Source organism: Actinia tenebrosa, unplaced genomic scaffold (assembly GCF_029948245.1).
Source record: "Actinia tenebrosa isolate PJP-AT-01 unplaced genomic scaffold, QUT_ActTen_1.0 PGA_scaffold13__45_contigs__length_12533684, whole genome shotgun sequence".
Classification (NCBI taxonomy): Eukaryota; Metazoa; Cnidaria; class Anthozoa; order Actiniaria; family Actiniidae; genus Actinia; species Actinia tenebrosa.
In genome coordinates, this window is record NW_028292573.1 from 5,157,497 (window position 1) to 5,178,176 (window position 20,680).

General features: G+C 35.5%; 1 protein-coding gene and 1 long non-coding RNA gene across 5 annotated transcripts in view; one reads left to right on the plus strand and one right to left on the minus strand.

Annotated features, from left to right (window-relative positions):
• Positions 1–1,132: 1,132 nt before the first annotated feature.
• Positions 1,133–3,048, plus strand: LOC148911665 (uncharacterized). The gene is made up of 2 exons (XR_016119530.1): positions 1,133–1,302; positions 2,778–3,048. It is a non-coding gene; the product is annotated as an uncharacterized LOC148911665 (long non-coding RNA).
• Positions 3,049–6,801: 3,753 nt separating this feature from the next.
• Positions 6,802–20,680, minus strand: part of LOC116295189 (alpha-1A adrenergic receptor) — a 53,014-nt gene continuing 39,135 nt past the window's right edge. For 3 of the 4 annotated variants that reach the window (XM_031702940.2, XM_089029229.1, XM_031702942.2), the window contains 2 exons: positions 10,920–11,983; positions 6,802–9,134 (listed from right to left, as the gene is read on the minus strand). In XM_031702940.2, coding sequence (XP_031558800.1) covers positions 8,704–9,134; positions 10,920–11,448 — 960 coding nt within the window. In that variant the 5' untranslated portion in view covers positions 11,449–11,983 and the 3' untranslated portion in view covers positions 6,802–8,703. The remainder of the gene's footprint in view (positions 9,135–10,919; positions 11,984–20,680) is intronic. The other variant, XR_016119605.1, reaches the window with a different exon arrangement.

Here is a 20,680-nt window from a genome sequence, read left to right on the forward strand (position 1 = left end):
TTCTTCCAAAAATGCAAATATCGTGAAATAAGCCTTGCATTATCAATGCAACCTGACCTAAATCAATGGGCAAAATAAATACAGCTAAGACTCTATGCTTTTTTCATGATCTGAAATTTAAGACAATAATAATGACATCATAATAATATATTTTACATCGTAAAAATATTGAATTTGCTGTTAGCCCCTTTTCATTTCCATTTGTTTAGCCCGAGAAGTCGGTTTTACGCGTCCGAAGTGCATTTTTACTTACATTTTTTAAGCTCACGTTTTGTCGGAGTTGTGTTTCAAGCGAATTTACAGTTGAATTTAAGAGTCCGCAGTGTTGTTGACTGAAAAGTTCCTCGATAAATTTTACAAAAAATGATTCGGTATGCATGGCTAGAAAGTGTTCAACAAAGGTTCTGCATATTCACTTTCAGTTAGAGCTAGTGTTAAAAGTTGACTAATATTCTCTTTGACGAATCCGTCTAATATCGATGATAAAAGAGTCTTGACGAATCTTTGATATTGAGATATAGATCTGGCCTTTGGTTTGGGTTATTGAAAAATGGTATGAAACCACGATAAAGAATTATTCAAATAAATGCTTAGAAACACTAAACAAACAAAGCAATCTGAACAACTGAAAAAAACTATTATACGTGATCATTCTAACTTATTAATTTCAAGTCAAAACTTTGCAACAAAAACAAAAACAAAAAAAAAAAACAAACAAACAAACAAACAAAAAAAAAACCAAAAAAAAAAGAAAAAAAAAAAAAAAACCGAAAAAAAAAAAAAAACAACAACAACAACAAAAAAAGACAAATTCATACTTAAAATATAGATTGAATATAGAATGAAAGAAAGGTGTCAGAGGAAAAAAAAAGCTATCAATTTGTTTTCAATTAATTTTCATGTTCAAATTTTGCAAAGACAAAATAATTTAAGACTTCGGAAAGGAAAGGAAAGGAAAGGAAAGGAAAGGAAAGGAAAGGAAAGGAAAGAAAAGAAAGAAAAGAAAAGAAAAGAAAGAAAAGAAAAGAAACAGCAACCCAGATCAGAACTTTGCGAAGCAGAATATATCCTTATATCATGGTAAATTATAATACCACAATCATTTACTTTCTAAATTATAATGTCTTGGATGTGTTACTTTCATCATCTGGACATGAACTTCAGTATCAAGCCGTGTTGATATCAGGAATGAACATGATATTGGTCTTGTAATCAATACAAAAAAGATCTGATGTACCTCAAGCATAAAAAACGTCTAAGGCTTACAGCTGCACTGCTAAAAAATTATCTAGACGCACTCAGGTAAGATAACAACCTTGGTGATTCATGACTCACTTTTGCTTTCGTTAATCTTCCACTATCAAAACCTGAAACAACCTCTATAGGCTGATCTAAGTCAGGGCATGGCCAACTCACCGATCGAACTTGGAAACAAGCTCTGGGCTGAGCTAAGTCAGGGCATGGCTAAATCACAGATCAAACCCTGAAACTACGTCCTGTGCTGATCTAAGTCAGGGCATGGCAAACCTCACAGATCAAACCCTGAAACAACCTCGGGGCTGATCTCGAAGTCAAGGGCATGGCTAACTCACCGATCGAACTTCGAAACAAGCTCTGGGCTGATCTAAGTCAGGGCACGGCTATAACTCACAGATCAAACCCTGATACAAACTCTGGGCTGATCTAAGTCAGGACATGGCTAACTCACAGATTGAACCCTGCTATTCTAATCCCCAAATATACTAAAAGAAAGAAATACGATATGTCCAAACAAAGTAAAAAGTTCTTGCTTTAACTAACTTGAATTAAAAATCAATAAAGTAGTTCTTGTTTTAGTCGCATCACACGGGTTTTTCGTGAGAAAGAGAAAACATTTTTAGTGGCCCCCCCCCCACCCCACCCTACCAAATAAATAAAAACAATATGTTTAATGATAACTAATTCTTAATAATTTAATAAAGTTAATAATTTTTGCTTTAGCTTACCTGAATTACAAATCAATAAAAGTAATAATGCTTTAAGTTGTCCAGGACCTATTTCAGAAAGGAAAGAGTATTAAACAGGCGAGAGAAATAGAAATAATAACTTAAGTATTTGCGTATGGTTTTTGTTTCCAAGCTGTAAACATTACTCCTGTTTTACATTGAATCTGGATTTTGTTTAAGCACAGGCGTATTTGTACTTTGAAATAATTACAAGATTTCCTGACAAGCAATTACACCGAAGTGAAGCTAGCAGTCGGATTGGCAGCGTCGGATTAATATTTATTGAGATTCAGAATCATTTCCGGGGGAGGTCAAACAGGTCATTCTACGAAAATATTTAGATAGATATTTAAAAGACAGTCGAAAGGATTAATAGGTACGAATGAAAATACACGACCAAAAGCATAACATCGAGCAGTGTGTCAATAAAGTTCACAAATGCGATTAACATTCATATCAACTCAGTTTTACAGTCTTTTCTATCGTAATACGTCAAGGTATTATCACGTATGACGTCATAACCTCCCGAACAATCGAAAGAGAAAATAATAATCTACTTTCTGACATCATGTATCTAGGCACTACGCTGACAGCAAAAACGAAGTGGTCGTGGTTTGTTTGTAGGATTGATTCTCGATGCTGTCAAGATATTTTGATAATAATAATAATAATAATAATAATAATAATAAAAAAGAAGAAGAAGAAGGAAAAGAAAAAAAAAAAAAAAAAAAAAAAGAAAAGAAAAGAAAGAAAAAAGTTAACCAAAAAGTTAACATTGATTTTATTTATCAGATCAACGACTGTATTGATCAAACAAGGAATGATGAGATTACATATGAGGATATTCCATGGATCTCTGTTAGATAAGTTTTGTGGAGGGAGGAAAACTAGAGAACACGGAGAAAACCCTCGAATTCAAGGAGAGACCTAACAAACTCTACTCACAAATGATGCTGAGTACAGGTGTTACAACAGGGGTGGATATATATGGCGAAAACTTGAAGGTTCAAATACACAGATAGCATAAATCTAAAAATAAAAATCCCTGCATGCATTTAAACAATTTCGCAGTGTCCTTTATTTAGGTCAGCTCATAATGTTTTTTAGTTTTTCAACTAAAGGGAGATGACAAGTCACCCACCCCCCTTCCCCCCCCTCCGGATTCACTTTTGGGGAACAACGTCTTTTACTGTTGCGAATCCAAAAATCACCTTCATGCGCAAAACCCGAAGTTCAGTCCGGCGTCCACAGCTTTAGAAAACTGCGCATAAAATGTCAAAAATAAAGGTTTATCTTCAGCGTGACAACGTCTTGTCAGATACCCTCAAGACCCACTCGTACCGTCCTCGAGGAAGAACCCTACATTTGACATATGTCATGACGATTTATGTATCTGCATGACAGAACACTTCAAAATTCTAATGAACTAGACGCATATCTGCGTGAACTCGGGCTTCATAGCAGAACATCGAAAGAATTCTTGGTGAACACTGTCATCCTTCTGACGAAACCTTGAAAAATTCCGCCATTGCTCGACCATGTGCTTATGTGCGCATGCGCTTTAAACACAACTGCGATTTGTGACAGAACGTTAATAAAGCCCAATTTATACCTCGGGCATTTCTTTGAAAGCCCAAGTAAAAATCAATCAGTGTTATGAAATGATAGTGACGGTGATAGGATTGGTCAAGGTTAAATAGACCACTCTCAAAAAATCTGGGTTTAAAAACACCCTTTACTAGGTCGTTTACTTTTCCTTGCTTTCGCTATTTGGTAGACAAAAAATTGCCATTCTTGGTTTGAAATATTGCGTCTATTGCTTGTTTCAAATCAGTAGACCAGTTAGATATAGTAATGACTCAGTGCGCATCTGGCGACCCACGTGTGTGTACTAAACATGAAGTACAATGCATTCCAACTAAAGCTTGTTGTATTTGCGATGGTGATTAGCGATGACAAGTTTTTTTTTTCAAAATCAAGTGTAAACTTTAAGACATCGAATGGTTGCCTATTCATTAGTACTGATCTGATCTGATCTGATTTATAAAACCGTACGCATAGGAGAAATCTGTACTAACCTTTTGCAACTGGTCTTTGAGTTGCACCAACTCAGAAAGGCTTGTTCCAAAGAACCTGTAACGACTAGTATATTTTTCAATATACCGCATTTAACATCTACTAATCATTAAATATATTATTTTGGACCCAAACTACCGTATTTCCTCTTTTGAGCTTCTAGCTTCTAATAAGGCTCCGCTTCTAATGACAAAAGCCCCCAGTCTAAACTCAGTGAAAAAGTGTAAGTCACCAGGAGCCTAGTAGATGAAATGCATTAGTATATAGTTGTTCATTTATTACTGGGGAGATTAATTAACGTTTCTGATAAGAGATATCTTTATATGTGTTCTGCCATGTATGTCAAATGAATTTGAAGTACAAAAGATTGAAGACTAGACAACCTGAAGATCAGTCACTTCGTGGTCTAATAAATTAAAAACTTCTCTAGATATTAAATATTGCATACTAGAAAGAATGGAAAAAAACCCCCGTACAAACCATTTTTAAGCATCATATTTAAGAATAATAATATCTTATAGATATTGATAAAATATAAAAAATAAAAAATAAAAAATAAAAAAGAATTCGCTATCAGTAACAACACAAAGGTTTAAGAAGAAAGGAAAAGCTAAAATAAGAAATTCAACATCATTATTAAGTCGTTTTTTAAATGCACAAAGTCTAGATTAGCAGTGCAGTAAGCTCAATATCTCTGCGTCTTTCGCTTTTTTTTTTTTTACGGCGTTTTCCCAATTTAGTTGACATAACGACTACTTTAATCAATCTAAAAGCAATTCTTGAAAGCATAATAAATCATGTTAAAGCAAGCCCTTGTAGTGTTAATCATAAAGTCTTGTGGGTGTACATTGAGTGTGTTCATAAGAGCCTTGAATAATTAATCCAGAAATGCTATAGGTCTTTGTAATGAATCCCAGTGCTCTATTTTCCGTGTGTGCATGACGTAAAATTTCAATTTATTAATATCTAATTCCAAAACAATAAATCTGACTTAAAAATCGGAAAATAAGGCATTGTGGGAGACACGAGTGAAAAACATCTGCGCATGCTCTGAATCCGTATGCAAATTATTCAAAACATAAGTAAATTTGACTTTCAAACATGCCTGATAAATTGGACTTCACAAAATGCCAAAATTAGTGTCCATGCTTGAAACTTAAGGGTAATTCTTTCATATTGTGTTCGTTAATACAGTATCTTGGTCTGACAAAAGTATGCTCTCGAACTTTTTTGTTTACTTGGAGAAAACAAACATTTATTTTCTCCCTCAAACTCTTCCAAATTCTTAGAAAACGTGCTAAAGTGCATGCATGCGCAAACGTTTTCCCCTGGTGTCATTGTGGGAGTCATCACAAGGGACGATAATTCATTATTGATATTTTTAGCCCTAATTTCATAATTTCATTTTATAATCAGTTCGTTGCTAAGAAACGTGACGTAAAACGACAAACAACCCATTGGGCCTAAAACTTAGGTTGACACATTCGGTACGTATACGACTCATTCGGTACCTAGTCACCCTGACAGGGAGAAGACGAGCATTGAAATTAAAGGTGCCTGGGGAAATTTGAGAGACGACTTCACAAGAAATGACTTCGGATCGAAAATGACTGTTGTCCATGAGAGTGGATATCGGTATGGCATTTGTACTGTACATTGGAGTTGTTTGGAACGAATGTCCGCAGAGAGTATTGGATAAATTTATACAACTCAAAGGATTGTGGGAAAGCCATTTTTAAATTTACATATTTGATGTTTTATTTCCGGATATATGAAAGCATCCAAACACTTGTGCAAAAAAGTATCTATTCTGGGTTGCAAGTTTAAGGTTGATTTATTCATAACATATTTGACATCTTTGCTAGAGTAATTTCACAAAATACTAGACCTAATACATAGTATGATAGTAGTATATAAACACTAAGTCCATTGCTTGAATTAAAAGTTCCTTACAACTCACTTATTACACGACTTTGTTTCACGGGCCATGTAAGGAAAATCACTCGCAGCTTTAACGTATTTCTTGTGTTATTGTGGCTATATTGTGTTGGTTTATTTGTTAGTTATATCTAAAGTTGACAGAACTTTCGATAGTTGCAGATGCTTTAGGATGATTCCTTTGCTTTCTGGTAACGCTTGAGAAGATATACACTGAGTTGCAAAAATCGTTGTCGGATTTAGAACACAGAACATAGAAGCTGAGACCAATATGGAACATGGGAATTATGTTAATTTGATGTTTCTAGTGATACAACTCGTGGAATGTTCTTAAATAGTTGCACTGCAGGGGCGGATTCAGGGGAGTGAATTGGGTGAATTTTCACCCCCCTTTTCTGAGCAGTTATGTCTTCAAATTTCATAATTAAGTTGTTAATTATGTTGGGGGGGGGGGGGGGGGGGAGGGGGAGGGGGGTATGTGCAAAAGGGAAATGATTGATGAGAAATAATAATTTTTAATATTTTTAAATGCTTTAAAAATTGCATTTCTGTGGGTCTAAAATTCGAAAATTCCTGGGAGATCATGCACCGACCTCAATAAATGCTCAAGCCTTTGTAATTGTTGCCTATTTATTACAATAAATCATCCCCTTTTGAAAATCCTGGATCCGCGCCTGCACTGATAGAAAGTATTAGGACTTTTAACACTTTTCGTAACATGTCAAATTGTATCTCAAATTGATAATTAAATCTGAGGAGAGTTATGTCATTTCTCAGAATGCCTTCGGTCTCAGTATCTATATTCCATGTTTTGAACTCCACTTTTATTTTGCAATTAAGTGTTGCATGTATACGTTAATATATGAATGTAAGAAAACAAGAACAAATTGGTAGACCTCTCCTGGTCAAACTCACTTTCTATTGAACGAGAGCACGTCACGTGAAGGACGTGACACAAAAACACGTGATCGGGGAATAAATGCACGTGATTCGGTAAGTTTTGCATGTTTTTGTGCGTTTTTTTATTACAACTACTTTAACTTCCTTTTTAATTTTCGCTTAAATCAATAGACCTAATTAGCTTGATCGTAATGTTTTGCCATTTCAGACCTCGTATCATTCTTTGTTTAATGTTTACAAATGAGAGGACGCATGGATATAGATACAACTCAAACAAATTCAAAATTTCGTCTGGAAAATCGGCAAATGGAGACGGGGGCTGGGATCGAGTGATTTTCATCCCTCTTCCCTCCCCTCCCCCGAACTCCTTTCATTGCTATACAGACAAATCCCAACCCCGTTGTTTGAATTAAATGTTAAAGTAAGTGAGCCATTACTTAAAAAATCCTAAAATAGTTCTTTTCCGAATTTGCTTGAGTGAAAGGTTCCAAGTTGAGGACCGCAGGCTTGATTGATTTTAAGTACTTAAAATCCATAAACATCATCCAACTTCCTTCGTCTTGAAACCATTTTATAAACAGCGCATGCGTTCTGATTAATATCCTGTTTGTAATACAAAAATGAAGTTTTTTTGCGGATGGCTGGGGCACTTGACGTCATTTCTTGTCTCGTGTGGAATGTTCATTAACTGAATCACAAGCTTTCGATAGGATTCTTTGTGGCTAACAGCTAATGTTGGTCAGTATTTGCTACCATTTGAAGCAGAGAATGGGATTCAAAGAGTTTTATCAGTTGATTGAAACATAGCAATACATGCAGACGGCTGCTATACTGGCATGCTACTTCTCTTGAGATGCAATTGCATCCTACGCGACATAATATAGCAGCAGCGATTTGTAAAGCATAAGGATATTGTATTCAGTTATTAGCAATTAAAGTTACATATAAATTTTTGGCAGCCAATCAGAATGCATCATCCAGGCAAAGGTAAAGTATTCATGTTTAACGTCCTTAATTCCTTCACCTACGTTGGCTGGTTATCTCCTGAAGTTAACGGTGCGCACTTTACCTCCTCTCTCCATTGGTGCTCCGTTTTAAGAGTGTTCAAAGCTGAAAGAACGCAGATTAGATGCAGATTAGATGGAAGTTGAAACAGACGTGGAGTTCCAGAGGATCAAACCGTGGACCAACTGACCTACGCCTGCTCCTACATAGAATACTTCCTACAATATATATAGAGGTTCATTTCTCAAAAAAAGAAAGTTGGACCAAAGTTCTTGTTTTGCAAACAGCTTTTTGATCAGTAAAAAGAGGGAAAACTGTACTCATAAATTCGTGGCTTGGCCTCGTAGGATGAATGAAATTTTATCTGCGAGGAAGTTTGGAACATTGAATACGAACGTTATGACTATATTGCTGAAGCAAGTTCTCGAGGCGGGTTTGAATTTTCTAGTCGCCCTTGATCACCTCACACCTGATTCATCAGCTTTTATCTGTATCATTACCAAGTATTGTACGCTGTCCTGAAGAGCTGTTGAACGGCTGGCATGTTCTTTACGCTTTACGCTTTTTTTGCTATTGCTATTGCTATTATATGATAAGTCTTGATAAAACTTGAGTACAAATGACAATGATGCACTAGGAACTTACACTCAACGGGTACAAATACCGTCCCATCTATTCCAAGCCCTTTGTCGCTATGATATTGCATGCAATAACGTATGACTCGTTATTGTCTCAAGTATCAGTGAATCTGTTGACTTGAATCACGATACATGGACCACACTTGTCCTTGAAACACGACTCAAACTGCGCGCAAGGGCATTTGGGCCTCTTCATCACGTCTTCCTTTGCAGACCACGATCTTAATGACCAGACTTCGTAGCTGCTTGTCCACACAGGAATATACCAGAGGATTAAGCAACGCATTAATGTATGCCAACCATTTAACAATGTTAGCAAAGATAAAGTCCACCCACACATTAAACGAGTAGCACACACTGACCACTATGAATGGAGCCCAAAAACACACAAATGTTCCTATCACGACGGAAATGGTCTTGGCAGCTTTAAGGTCACGTGAGACTCGTTTGAACTTTTCCTCCTGGGAAATACTCGATCTTCTGACAATGTCCCGTGCGTGCTTCTGTGCAACGCAGAAAATCTTGCTGTAGGAAACCACGATGACGATTAATGGGAGGAGGAAACTTGCGGCGAACACAAACAAGGCGTAAACTAAAATTAATAATATCAATAAAATAATATTAGTTTATTACTAAGCCGACGAGGAACACACAGGCCTTTGGGTGTTTTATTTACTTGGGTTTGACTTTTGCGTTTCTTACCCTTTCTATTCTTCCTTTCTTTTATAATAAAGGAACTTAAGGGAGTTAAGGCTTGATTACACGAAGCAATTTTCTCTTCAACTTGTCTCGCAACATTTTTCTAAAGGAACTTGTCATTAGAGTTAAAGCTTGATTACACGGAGCAATTTCCTCTGCAACTTGTCTGGCAACGGCGTTTCGGCACAAGCTGCACGAGTGTCTACACAGTGCAACGGAGACTCAATCGTTGCCAAAAGTAGAAACGAATTCTACTTTTCGCAACAATTGCTGAAACTTCTATCGCAACATTTGTCTAATTAAGCTCTAGATTACACGCTGCAGTGCTCCATGCAACTTGTGTCGCAACCGGCGCCGTTTCAACACAAGTTGCAGAGAAAATTGATCTGTGTAATTGCGCCTTGAAGCGATTACAATGGTAGTCATGTGTATTTTTACCACCACGAGAATTGATGGGTGATTAAAAACGCAGCAATTACCATCATAAAAGAAAAAACTCAAGCATCAAGAAACAAACCAGGCTTATTTTAACATTGTGTTTAGCATTTTTCCAGTATTTTAATACTGATAAAATACAAAAAGACAAAACGTGCTGATTGAAATGAATTGAAGGTTTTGAAGTGCTGTTTGCCAAAGACCTAATATTGCAATCAAATCTAAAAGAATATATAATAGAAATAATAGAATATTAAAGAGATGCAGTGACGATACACTCCATTATTACAAAAAAATCGACACTACTTAAAATGCGGCTTATTTACCTATTGGGCACTCTTAGCTCCAACGCTTTGCTTTCAACTAACCCATTCTTTTGTCTTTTGCTTGTTTGTTTTTGTTTCCTTGCCCACCTTGTTTTCATGCATTGGTTTCTTTTGGTCTTATTCTCATTATATAATCACTCCTTTCTACCAACTCTTTCTCTTTTACTCCGACGAAGGACTAGCGTCCGAAACGTCAGTAGTTTTTTCATCTTTTCACGGTGTATACTTTACCCTTTTACCATTACTATTTTACTTCCTAATTTCAGCATTTGCCCAGTATTAAGGAGGCTGGAAAGTGTTTTGTATATTCATAATTATGAAATAAAACAATCAAAATGGCTATGATATGACAGCAAGTCAACTCGGAAAGACAAAGACCATAAACCAAAGATCACAATGAACACGAAAAAATGACGTAAGAAGTAGCTATGGGAACATCAGAACCCTTGTTATGCTATTAAAAATGTTCATTAAAAAAAACCTAATTCAGGAACCAAACGAATTTTTTTAAAACCGGAATATTTAAACATTGAACGTAATCTTCTCTTTAGCGAAAAAAGGAAAAAAAATATGTAAAAAGGAATTCGTAAAAAAAAAAAGAAGAAAAAATTGTTTGGAATAGTTCCCTTTTACAGAATTTTTAAAAATTTTCTTTGAGTTTTCGAAAACATAAACCAAAGCCATATCTAAAATTTGAGGAAATCTCTCCGCACAGTTTTTGATTTTTTTCATTTCGAATATTAAAATTTTCGAGGATAAAATTTTCCTTTTCCAAGTTCAACGTCATCGGACGTAGAGCCCACGCGCGCTCAAGAAAAACCGTATCGAGCCTCCTTAAGACAAGGAATTTACTTCTTGTTTTTGATATGTTATTTAAGGAAGCCATAATTTTTTACTTAGCTCAATGAAAAACTTACCTTTCCTTTGGTTTTGGTTGTAAGTCATAGGTTGCCTTAAAAACGCTACGGTTCCCGCGTAACACCAAACAGCAATAATCATGACGAACCCCCTTCTCCAAGTCATGCAACGCACGTACTTTAATGGACGGGTTATTGCTAAGTATCTGTCAACACTTATACAACTTAGACTAAGGATAGATGCCGTTCCACAAAATATATCCATACATCCCCAAAAGCTTAGGAATTTTCCCCCAAGAAGTATCTGAATTGCGTTGTTGCCGTAAACCTGGACCAAAACGTACACTGGCATGCTGATGACCGCGATTAGAATGTCAGCAATACAAAGATTGACGATGAAGTAGTTAGTAAGCGGACGGATGCAGTCGAAACGGAGAGTAGCGAAGCACACGAATATGTTCGCTAACAGAGTAAAGATGATGAGAACGCAGATGAAGGTTGCAGAAATGATGGCTTCTGCTGTCTGTATCGGAACGGGATATCTGAAACTAGCGTTGGAATCAACATTTCCACTGTTTGTTTCATTCATATTTTTTCCTGTGAAACGTACCTTTTGGCTTCGAAACTCAAGAGCTAGGTAGATAAATCAGACGGTGTTTTTGATATCTTGCTCTATGATCTCTATGATATCACTCAGAGAGACTGAGACCACTTCGTAGAATTTTGCTGCAGGCTATTGGGCTTTTCTTGGAGGCCAAACACGAATAAATTCAATTGTTGCCACAATCCTTTTAGAGAATAGATCTTATAACGAATTTTTTTTCAGTACACAATCTAAACGAAGATACTTATCTTGAGGGAATTTCTGCTTTTAAAATATATTCCTGTTTATTCCCAGATCAGTGTGCTCTTCTCTTCTTCGTCTTCTTTTACCACGAATCAAACTATAATATCCAACTCTGCTTAATTAAAGTTTCTTTATATCCTGTACAATGCATCACCAGTGGTTTCATATAGTTGTTCAGTTTCCTTTCACTTGGTTAATTTCTCGTTCAACAGTCTTCAATCCTTAGTGATGAGCAAAATGTGACACTTTGGTATCTCTTTGATCTGTAGCGCTATCGCTGCAAAAAGATTAAGATTATAAAACAAAGTTAGCTCGTTGAGAAGCAAATTTGAATGAAAAGTTTGATTAGGTTCTATAAATGGATCTTAGGCAAATTGTTTCCATTAAGCACGAACAAAAGTTGTGATTTGTTCCTACGCGTATATTCACACATTTGGCATCGTTAATTTCCACAGCGGTATAATGCACATATTAGGGTAATGATATCATCCAGTATGAAGCAAAGAAGGTCGCCTTATTGACGAAGTTCCGATTCAAAATCAAGTTCAAATTTATTCACAACTCGAACCGATTCACCATAGAAATAACGAAATTACCAAAGCGAGAATGACAATTCCATTAAGGAAAAATTGGCGCTATGAATATTTCATCGATTTTTGTAGTCTGATAAAAGGAAGTTAAGATCTTAGAACTGATACCAACCTTTTCTTTTCTTTTCTTTTCTTTTCTCTTCTCTTCTTTTCTCTTTTTTCTTTTCTTTTCTTTTCTTTTCTCTTCTTTCCTTTCCTTTCCTTTCCTTTCCTTTCCTTTTTAATTTTGTTTTCTTTTTCTATCCCTGCTTTTTCTTTCTTTCCATCATTTTTCTCTTCCTTTCCTCTCTCCTCCTTAATTCGTTTTACTTTCTTATTCTTTCATGTCCTTCCCTTGCCTCTTCAGTTTTCATTTTCATTTCCTTTTCTTGATATCTACTATAGAATTTGATTTCTATCACCGGACGTTAAAACGACCTTAAATTCCGGAAAAATGAGTTTAATACAGAGTTATAGAGAGAATCCTCTTTTAATTACATATTTAGAAAGCCTGGGCCAGAAGTCCTTTATATTACAAGTGACGGAACAATGTCTTATCTCTTTCTCTCTTAAATCTAGCCTATGATTTTCTCCTCTAATAAAAACCAATATATTTACATTATGACTGGACTCCATATTTTGGTGTTAAAGTCTCATTGGAGGTAAGTAACCTATGCTGGTTGGATTATACTTTGCGTGCTCGAAGTCTTAAACCTTTAACGAGATCTTTCACATAACATTTCCCTTGCTATTGAATGAGGAATATTATCGCTTTCATATAGTTCAGCAATGATTACCTCCTGTTATGAAGGCGAATTTTGTTCCCAGACAACTGTTATTGCAATTCTCATCAAACGTTCTTATGACTAGATCATTTTCAGTTTTTGAAAATTGGTCTTATCTTATCTCATTTTCAGCCCCGCGAGAAATACAATTTTAGACTAAATCATAACTAAGTTTGAAAGCCTCATTAATTTTTGGACTCAGTGCAAACGATATTTTCAAGCTACTGTTATGTACATTGAAATTATACATCTATTATGCTTAAAAAAAGCCTCCCAACCGGCCAACACTACAGCTCAATAAAGTGTCGACAGTATTCTTAAAAAGGACAACGCGGAGCTGAGAGAGAGATTTAGAAAGAGAGTAAACGAAACCGCTAAAGAAATATAAAAAGAAAGACAGAAAGAGAGAGAGAGAGAGAGAGAGAGAGTGAGAGAGAGAGAGAAACATCAATATAGAAAGAAAGAAAAAAGGAATAATAATAATAATAATAATAATAATAATAATAATAATAATGATAATAAAGACGAAAGTAGACTTTTGAAAGAAATAAAAGTAAGAGGATTTGTTATTGAACACAAATCCGCTACAAATAAATAAACAAATGAATAAGAGGGTGAAAGGGTAGTGTTTTTAGTGGATCAAAAACCATGAATCTCTCCAAACAGACAAAATAACTCCCCCCACTTTCTTCAAGAAAATTATCTTTGATCACTACCATACAATCAACTCAGAATTCAATATAACGATAACGATATCAATGTATGTATACGTCTACAGAAAGGTCTTTAAAAACACACGATAGCAACTTCATCGTTTCCATGTCGATTTGAAAAAATGGCTAAAAAAAAATTTAAATTAGAGATTTGAAAGTAAAACTTGCCTAAGAGCACTTCAACCAAGAAGTTTAGCAGACTCTGTTGCTACGAAATTGATACAATCGTCCATTATTTTAGATTCGATGTTGTGACAGATATAAAGTGTAGCTTTGGGCGACTTGTAAATAAAGATAAGAGATTATACTTGACGACAATAGAGACCTAAAACTACTATCTCTAATTACGCACCAGTTTATGAACCAAGGTTAAGTTGTCAACAGGATGTATGCAGAAATTTAGGCCTCAGCAAGTCACTCACACTGTCACATAATTGTATTTATGTACAGCGAATGGATTAGATTGTCATGCTGGCCATCAATGCAGACGTCAGGTGGGTCTACCTGCCTTTGTTGCGATAAATCAAGGGAATATCACTGATATCACTGAATATCACTACTATCGAGAATAATACAAAAGAAAAAAAAAACAAACCATGCAGTCGTAAGGTATTAAAAGCCTCGGCTCTGATTTCTTGTGGATTAACTTTTTGACTGATAAATATGTAGAATGTTGGACTACTTAATTAGAATGTTCACGTCTTTAACGAACAAGACGTCTGTTCTTAGAAAAGAAAACTGGAAAAAAAAAATCCCAAAGTCCGGCAAAAGTGGTTTTCTGATGAAAATAGTTAAGAACAGTATTCTGTCATGCGAAAAATAGCAGGGTTTTTCTAATTTGGCAATTGTTTTTTTTTTTTTGTCCTTGATATTCATTAACATACTAAACTTGAAAAAACCTGAAAAGGTTTGAGAAAAATGGCAAAGATCAATATTAAAAGCTTTACTCGCAATTGGACATGTTAATTATAGTTATACAAAGAGTATCAAAATACTAAACTATAAACTGTGAAATAACAAAAAAAAAAAAGGGTCAAATAACCCAAAAAAGAAAAACAAAGGTAAAAAACCCCTGTTATTTTATCAAAACTACAAAAAGTGTAGTATAAGTAAACACTAAAACTCTTGAGGGAGGCTTAATGGACCTCCAACATATGTTTTCCGAGTTTTGAGTATGAGAAAATATAGAAAGACTTACCCGAGGCAAATACGGATCTCAAGTAAAATGGATAATGCTGTAGCTAGAAATTCAGAACAGATGTCTCTTAACTTATCTTTAGTAAGACTATCATGCGCTATGCTTAAATCATATTGCCACCTAATAAAGTTCACGTCTAAGCTATTAGTAGACGTCATGTGAACGAGTCTTAAAACAGAATTAAAATAGAAAAAAACCTGTCAAATTTGTCTAGAGCAGAACACCATAATAGTTTGGATATACACATTTAAGTCGTGGTCAAAATTGAATAAATTGGATCGATATTGATTTGTAATAACTGGCTAAACTTTGATGATTTATTTTAATCTTCTAGACTTGCAGCTAAATTACAAGTTTATTCTCATTTTTTTAAAAAACCTTAATTTTATCGAACATCTCAGTTTTACAAACTCTGGGCTGATCTAAGTCAGGGCATGACTAACTGACATATTGAACCTTAAAACAACCTCTAGGGTGATCAAGGTCAGGGCTTGGCTTACTCAAAGATTAATGATAAAAAGGTAAATTATACACCGTGAAAAGATGAAAAAACTTACTGACGTTTCGGACGCTAGTCCTTCGTCGGAGTAAAAGAGACGAAGGACTAGCGTCCGAAACGTCAGTAAGTTTTTTCATCTTTTCACGGTGTATAATTTACCTTTTCATCATTACTGTTTCATTAGAAACACCGACGCAGCTCACACTAGTTTTGAGCTAGTTATATCTTCCTATTACTCAAAGATTGTTGATTGAACCTTAAAAAACGACCTCTACCCTGGGCTGATTTAAGTAAAGATATGACTTTATACTTACAGCTCGAAAATGCGACTTCTGTCAACCTATCAGAATGCGAATCGAGATACGCTCTAATTCAATACTCGAGTGATGCATCTCTGATGTGCATCTCAGTGTATAAATTTTGGAACTTGAAAGAGCTTAATGATTCTAAAAAACAAATTATGTTTCACGTAGTAGATTAAAAAAAACATTACGTCCAGAATAATGGTACCCCGTATAAAACAATAAATTACAAACATGACAGTTGGAATAAAGAGAAAACAGAAAAAAGGAATAAAGCGACAGGAGTAAAAAAAAAAAAAAAAAAAAAAAAAAAAAAGAATTCCTGAGAAAGCAAAAAGCAAGGAAGAAATAAGCTACTGTTTGCCTTAATTGTTTAGTGTTTAAAAAAATGTATTGAAGGTCGAATATTAATAAAAAACATTTACCCCAACGGACAATTAATTAATACTAAAAAAAAACGCTTATCGAAAGAAAAAACTCTTGCGTGCTTGAAATCATCATGGTGGTCAATTGTTCAACATTTAAATTGAGGATAGGTTGCCTGGCAACTATCTAAGGGAACCGAGAAGGACGCACTTTAAGCGTTTATTTCGAAGTATTCTGGACTAAGTAGAACCTGGAGACCTAGCTTTTAAGGATATGTCAAAAAAACACTAAATTAAGTTAAGTGTTTTAATATTTTTTCCTAGTCCCCTTCAGAGTTCCGTGCGCCATCTTGAAAGGTAGCTTTGCCTTTGTCCAAGGTGTTTAGACAAAAACTTGCAAGGTTATTCATATCGTTGCAAGCTCACTGTTGGTCTCGCTTCGATGGAAAAGCACGGCTACCTTTCAAGACGGCACAGGAAACTATGGAGGGGACAGTTGCAAAATTTCCCGCCAGAAAAATTCAGTGTACTTGAATCGATGTCACGTGATTGCGCAGGTGATTGAACGCGTGACTTGCCTCTATTACTCAAAGGGTGTTTTCCCCATGTTTTTTTTCGTCTGCAATAATTATGAGATCTGTTGGAAGAATTGTTTGGTTATTTAAGTTATATGTTTTAGGATTCATCGCAGAGTAGTATTTATAAACTCAGAGGCCGTGTTGTAGCGGTGGATATAAACATGTATAAATATACGAGCCGTCAGAAATATATAGATCTACAGATAGTGGTCGATATTTACAGCATGGTCGCTCACTCAAGGTTTAGATTTCCAATCTCTGAGTATGACCGTTCGGTTTAATAATGGGCAAAACAGTCCTCGAAAATTTTTAGCTCTGGCCTTTTACAGAAGCATTAGGTATTCGATGTTAAGTCAATATCTTATGTTTGACTGTTTAACTATTAAGAATGTTTAATTGATTGTGTAACTTCAGCATTACATGACATTGTGTGAATAATTCTCAAATCTCTTCGTGGTTGCTTATTGGAGGTTGATATAATCCCAAAAGTGGTCGCTTACGTAGTGTTAAAGTTAAGGTATATATTTCTAGAATGATTTATTTAAGTTCTCTAAACGATCCGAGGAATTGAAAAAAAAAAAAAAAAAAAAAAAAATTGGCGTCAAAAAAATTTCAAAGTTTGTTGACACCTTGGAGCAACATCTGGACTGATCTTAGTAAGGGCACAGGCTATAGTTCGTATTGAAATTTATATATGTGTGTTAGCTAGGATATGGAGAGAGGAAAACCCCAGAATTTGAAAAAAAAAAATTAAATAAAGCAAGAGGCCTAACAAGCTCTACTCACATGTGATGCCAAGTCCAGGAATGGAGCGCGAGACCTCAAAGGTGAAAGGCAAGGTAGTGTGCTATCGCTGCCTTGACTCTTGCACTATTGACACCTTGGCAAGATGCATGCCACGTTTCACCATTCCGACTAATATCAGTCGTAAACACTCATCCCTATTAGTATTTAATGGACTATTTTCGCTATAGTTGCGTATGTAATGACTAATACTTCAAATTCTTATTGTGTATTTATCCAGACAAAGACAAATGATAGGAGGCACCTTTTGTGTTGTGAAGTCTCCTAGGGGTTACCTTTAAAATTGTAAAAGCAATACTAAAGGAGAGTCATATAAAAGGCATAACGCTAGACGCACGCAATCACACTGTTCGCATCTCGAATTATTTTCCCATTTTGTAGTGTTACTAGCGTTGGGTTTTTTGATATTCTACGAACTCTGACACTCAAACAGTAACCGGCAATTGACTTTCTGTGCTATGAAAGAAAGAGAAGAGAAGAGAAGAGAAGAGAAGAGAAGAGAAGAGAAGAGAAGAGAAGAGAAGAGAAGAGAAGAGAAGGAAAAAAAAAAAAAAAAAAAAGGAGTTAAAATATCGCTCTAGAATATTTCAAAATGATTACAATCTAAAATTAATAGGCCGGTAATTTGGAGTTAGTCCGCCTAACACAACATAACTAACATAAAGATAACGTTTTTTTAAAGTTATAGTCTTTTTATCAATGAATAATCCTGACTTTTATCTGTCTCAGTCAGTCCCTTTCGTGCGTTTTGATCCAAGTGAACACATATATTTTCAGCCAAGCTGGAGATACCCCGTAGGCGATATAAAAAGCCATACCTCAAAACCATTAGATCTGATTCACAGAGAGTAACTTATAAGCATACGTAACAGTAATAAACTTTCCCGGATTGGCCTGAGTGATCACGAGACAAAAGAGCTTTTATGTGTGACGTCACTTGTATGGGGAAAGAACTTCCGGGTCCAAAACGAAAAGTAGTTCTATAAAATTTTTAATTTTTCTACCTGAAAGGATTTGTCGAACATTCCCCACTTCATTTTAGCGATCTTTCATCACGCTGGCTCGGATGTACGTCACAACTTAAAAGCTCCAAGTCGTTGATACAATACAGTAAATGTATGAACACATCAAGTCCAAACTCGACTTGCCGACGTCATTTTTTTGTGGTGAATAAAGTAAATTCGTACCGGAAAGATGACGTCATGGGAGATACACAAATATATATTCTTAGGGTGCATGTTACGTCATAGCCTCCATGTTGGTTGACGATAACAAAGCATACCTGATCAACTACTATTGTTAGATCATCCAACATGGCGACTATTTCATTGTTATTCATATCTAAAGGGATTTTGAGTCTTGTAGTTATAGCCCAAGAATTGGCCCTTTGCAGTCAACGATCACGTGTCTGTACTGGAATGCAAAATTTTTGTTTTTATATTGCAGTCGAAATGCAGTTTTATTACGATCTCTCGAAACAGCAGGTTGTAGAAAGTTTGTCTGCAGTCCAGTAAATTTCACCCATGGGAATCAAAATGTTCATTCATTTGCTCTCAGTGAATTAATCAGCACGTGATTGCTTAGCTGCAAAGGGCCTATTCTAAGGAAGTGTTCCATTACAGTCAAACCCATCGGTCCCAGCAGCCATTAGACCTCCTCGGCTCCGACGTAATGTTTTCCCATTTCAGACCACGTGTCATTCCCTAAAGTATCATTTCTTTGTTTAAGGTTTGCGCTCGGTTGCACATGAGAAGACACATGAATATGAACTAATACGTATACAACTCAAACAAAGAATATTATTGTCAAGGGAATGACACGATCTGAAATGGGACAACATTACGTCAGAGCCGAGGAGGTCTATTCTCAAGTGGTTAGCATCAGTTACTTAGAGCTGGACCAATGCAGCTCGAGTTAGTTGTAAGAACTGTCACGCATACCACTTGAGTACTGGCAGCTCGGGCTGACTGGCTAGACTTAATTAAAAGCACCCTTAGAAAGTTAAATTATTTTTTTAAATCAGGTTTTTCGATTGTACTTTATTGAACTACCAACCCAAGCCCTATCAGAGATAATAGCTAGACATAATTATACACCGAAGACTTAAAAGCTATCTAAAAGGGTAAATTTTGAATGTCCATTAGTAAATTCTCGGAGATACCTGAATGCTTTTAAATTTTCTTGAAAGGAAAACAACTAAATCGATTTGCCTAATTACAGGATTAAAAGAATAAGTGAGTGATTTTTGAAATTGAAGTTTTGAGGAAAGTACTGAGTTGTAATCGAGTGCATTAAATTCTGGAACGAATTTCAAGTAAAGAATCCAAATACTGTTTTCTAGCTCGTCTGGTTTGGAGATGCCAAACATCGCTACGATGTCTTTTTCTTAATATTTTCTCATTCACTTGCATTTGAAATTTTAATAGTTAATTTCATTTTCATTTTCACGCTAGTTTGTTCTTCTTCTTCTTCTTTCCGCCTCCTCCGGTAGAAATTTATTACAACACAAATTCTAGTTTCTGATATTTTTTTGGTCAGAATTATACATGATGCGAACAAAATGATGTTCTAGTATCTGTATAAAAACAATTTTGCCGTGCAAATTCTAAATGAAAAACACTTAAGCCGTGCGGCAGAGAAGATCGACAGCTCCAACAGCGAGGCGAGACGAGCAGAACTGACAATATATGTTCTCGAAGAATAGATAGTATCTACAACTACTTGAGAAATAAAAAAAATAGCTTTCATCAGAGCTACTGAGGGAATACATTACTATTCAGAATATTCATCAGAGCTGTTCAAGACAAAGGGGAGAATATATCTAGCTAGTTGATGTGAAATTATTGAGAACGAACCAACGAATAATAACAAGTGAGTGGATGAATAAATGAACAATAAATGACTAAATGAAAAACAGAAACCCGCAAACACAATATAAAAAGAGGATAACGTTTCATATCTCAAGAGGCCCAACTCAACTGGTTCTAAAAGTTGAAAATACATCCCTTAACAATATACTTCTTCCCGTTACTATACTATGTAGTTAAGTACAAATAAGTGGTTGGTATATATTGCACCAGAGACACACAGTCTACATTTCTCGACTAACCTCTTTAACAAATACCCGTCACATAATAAACACTTTCTCGCAAGAAATAGAA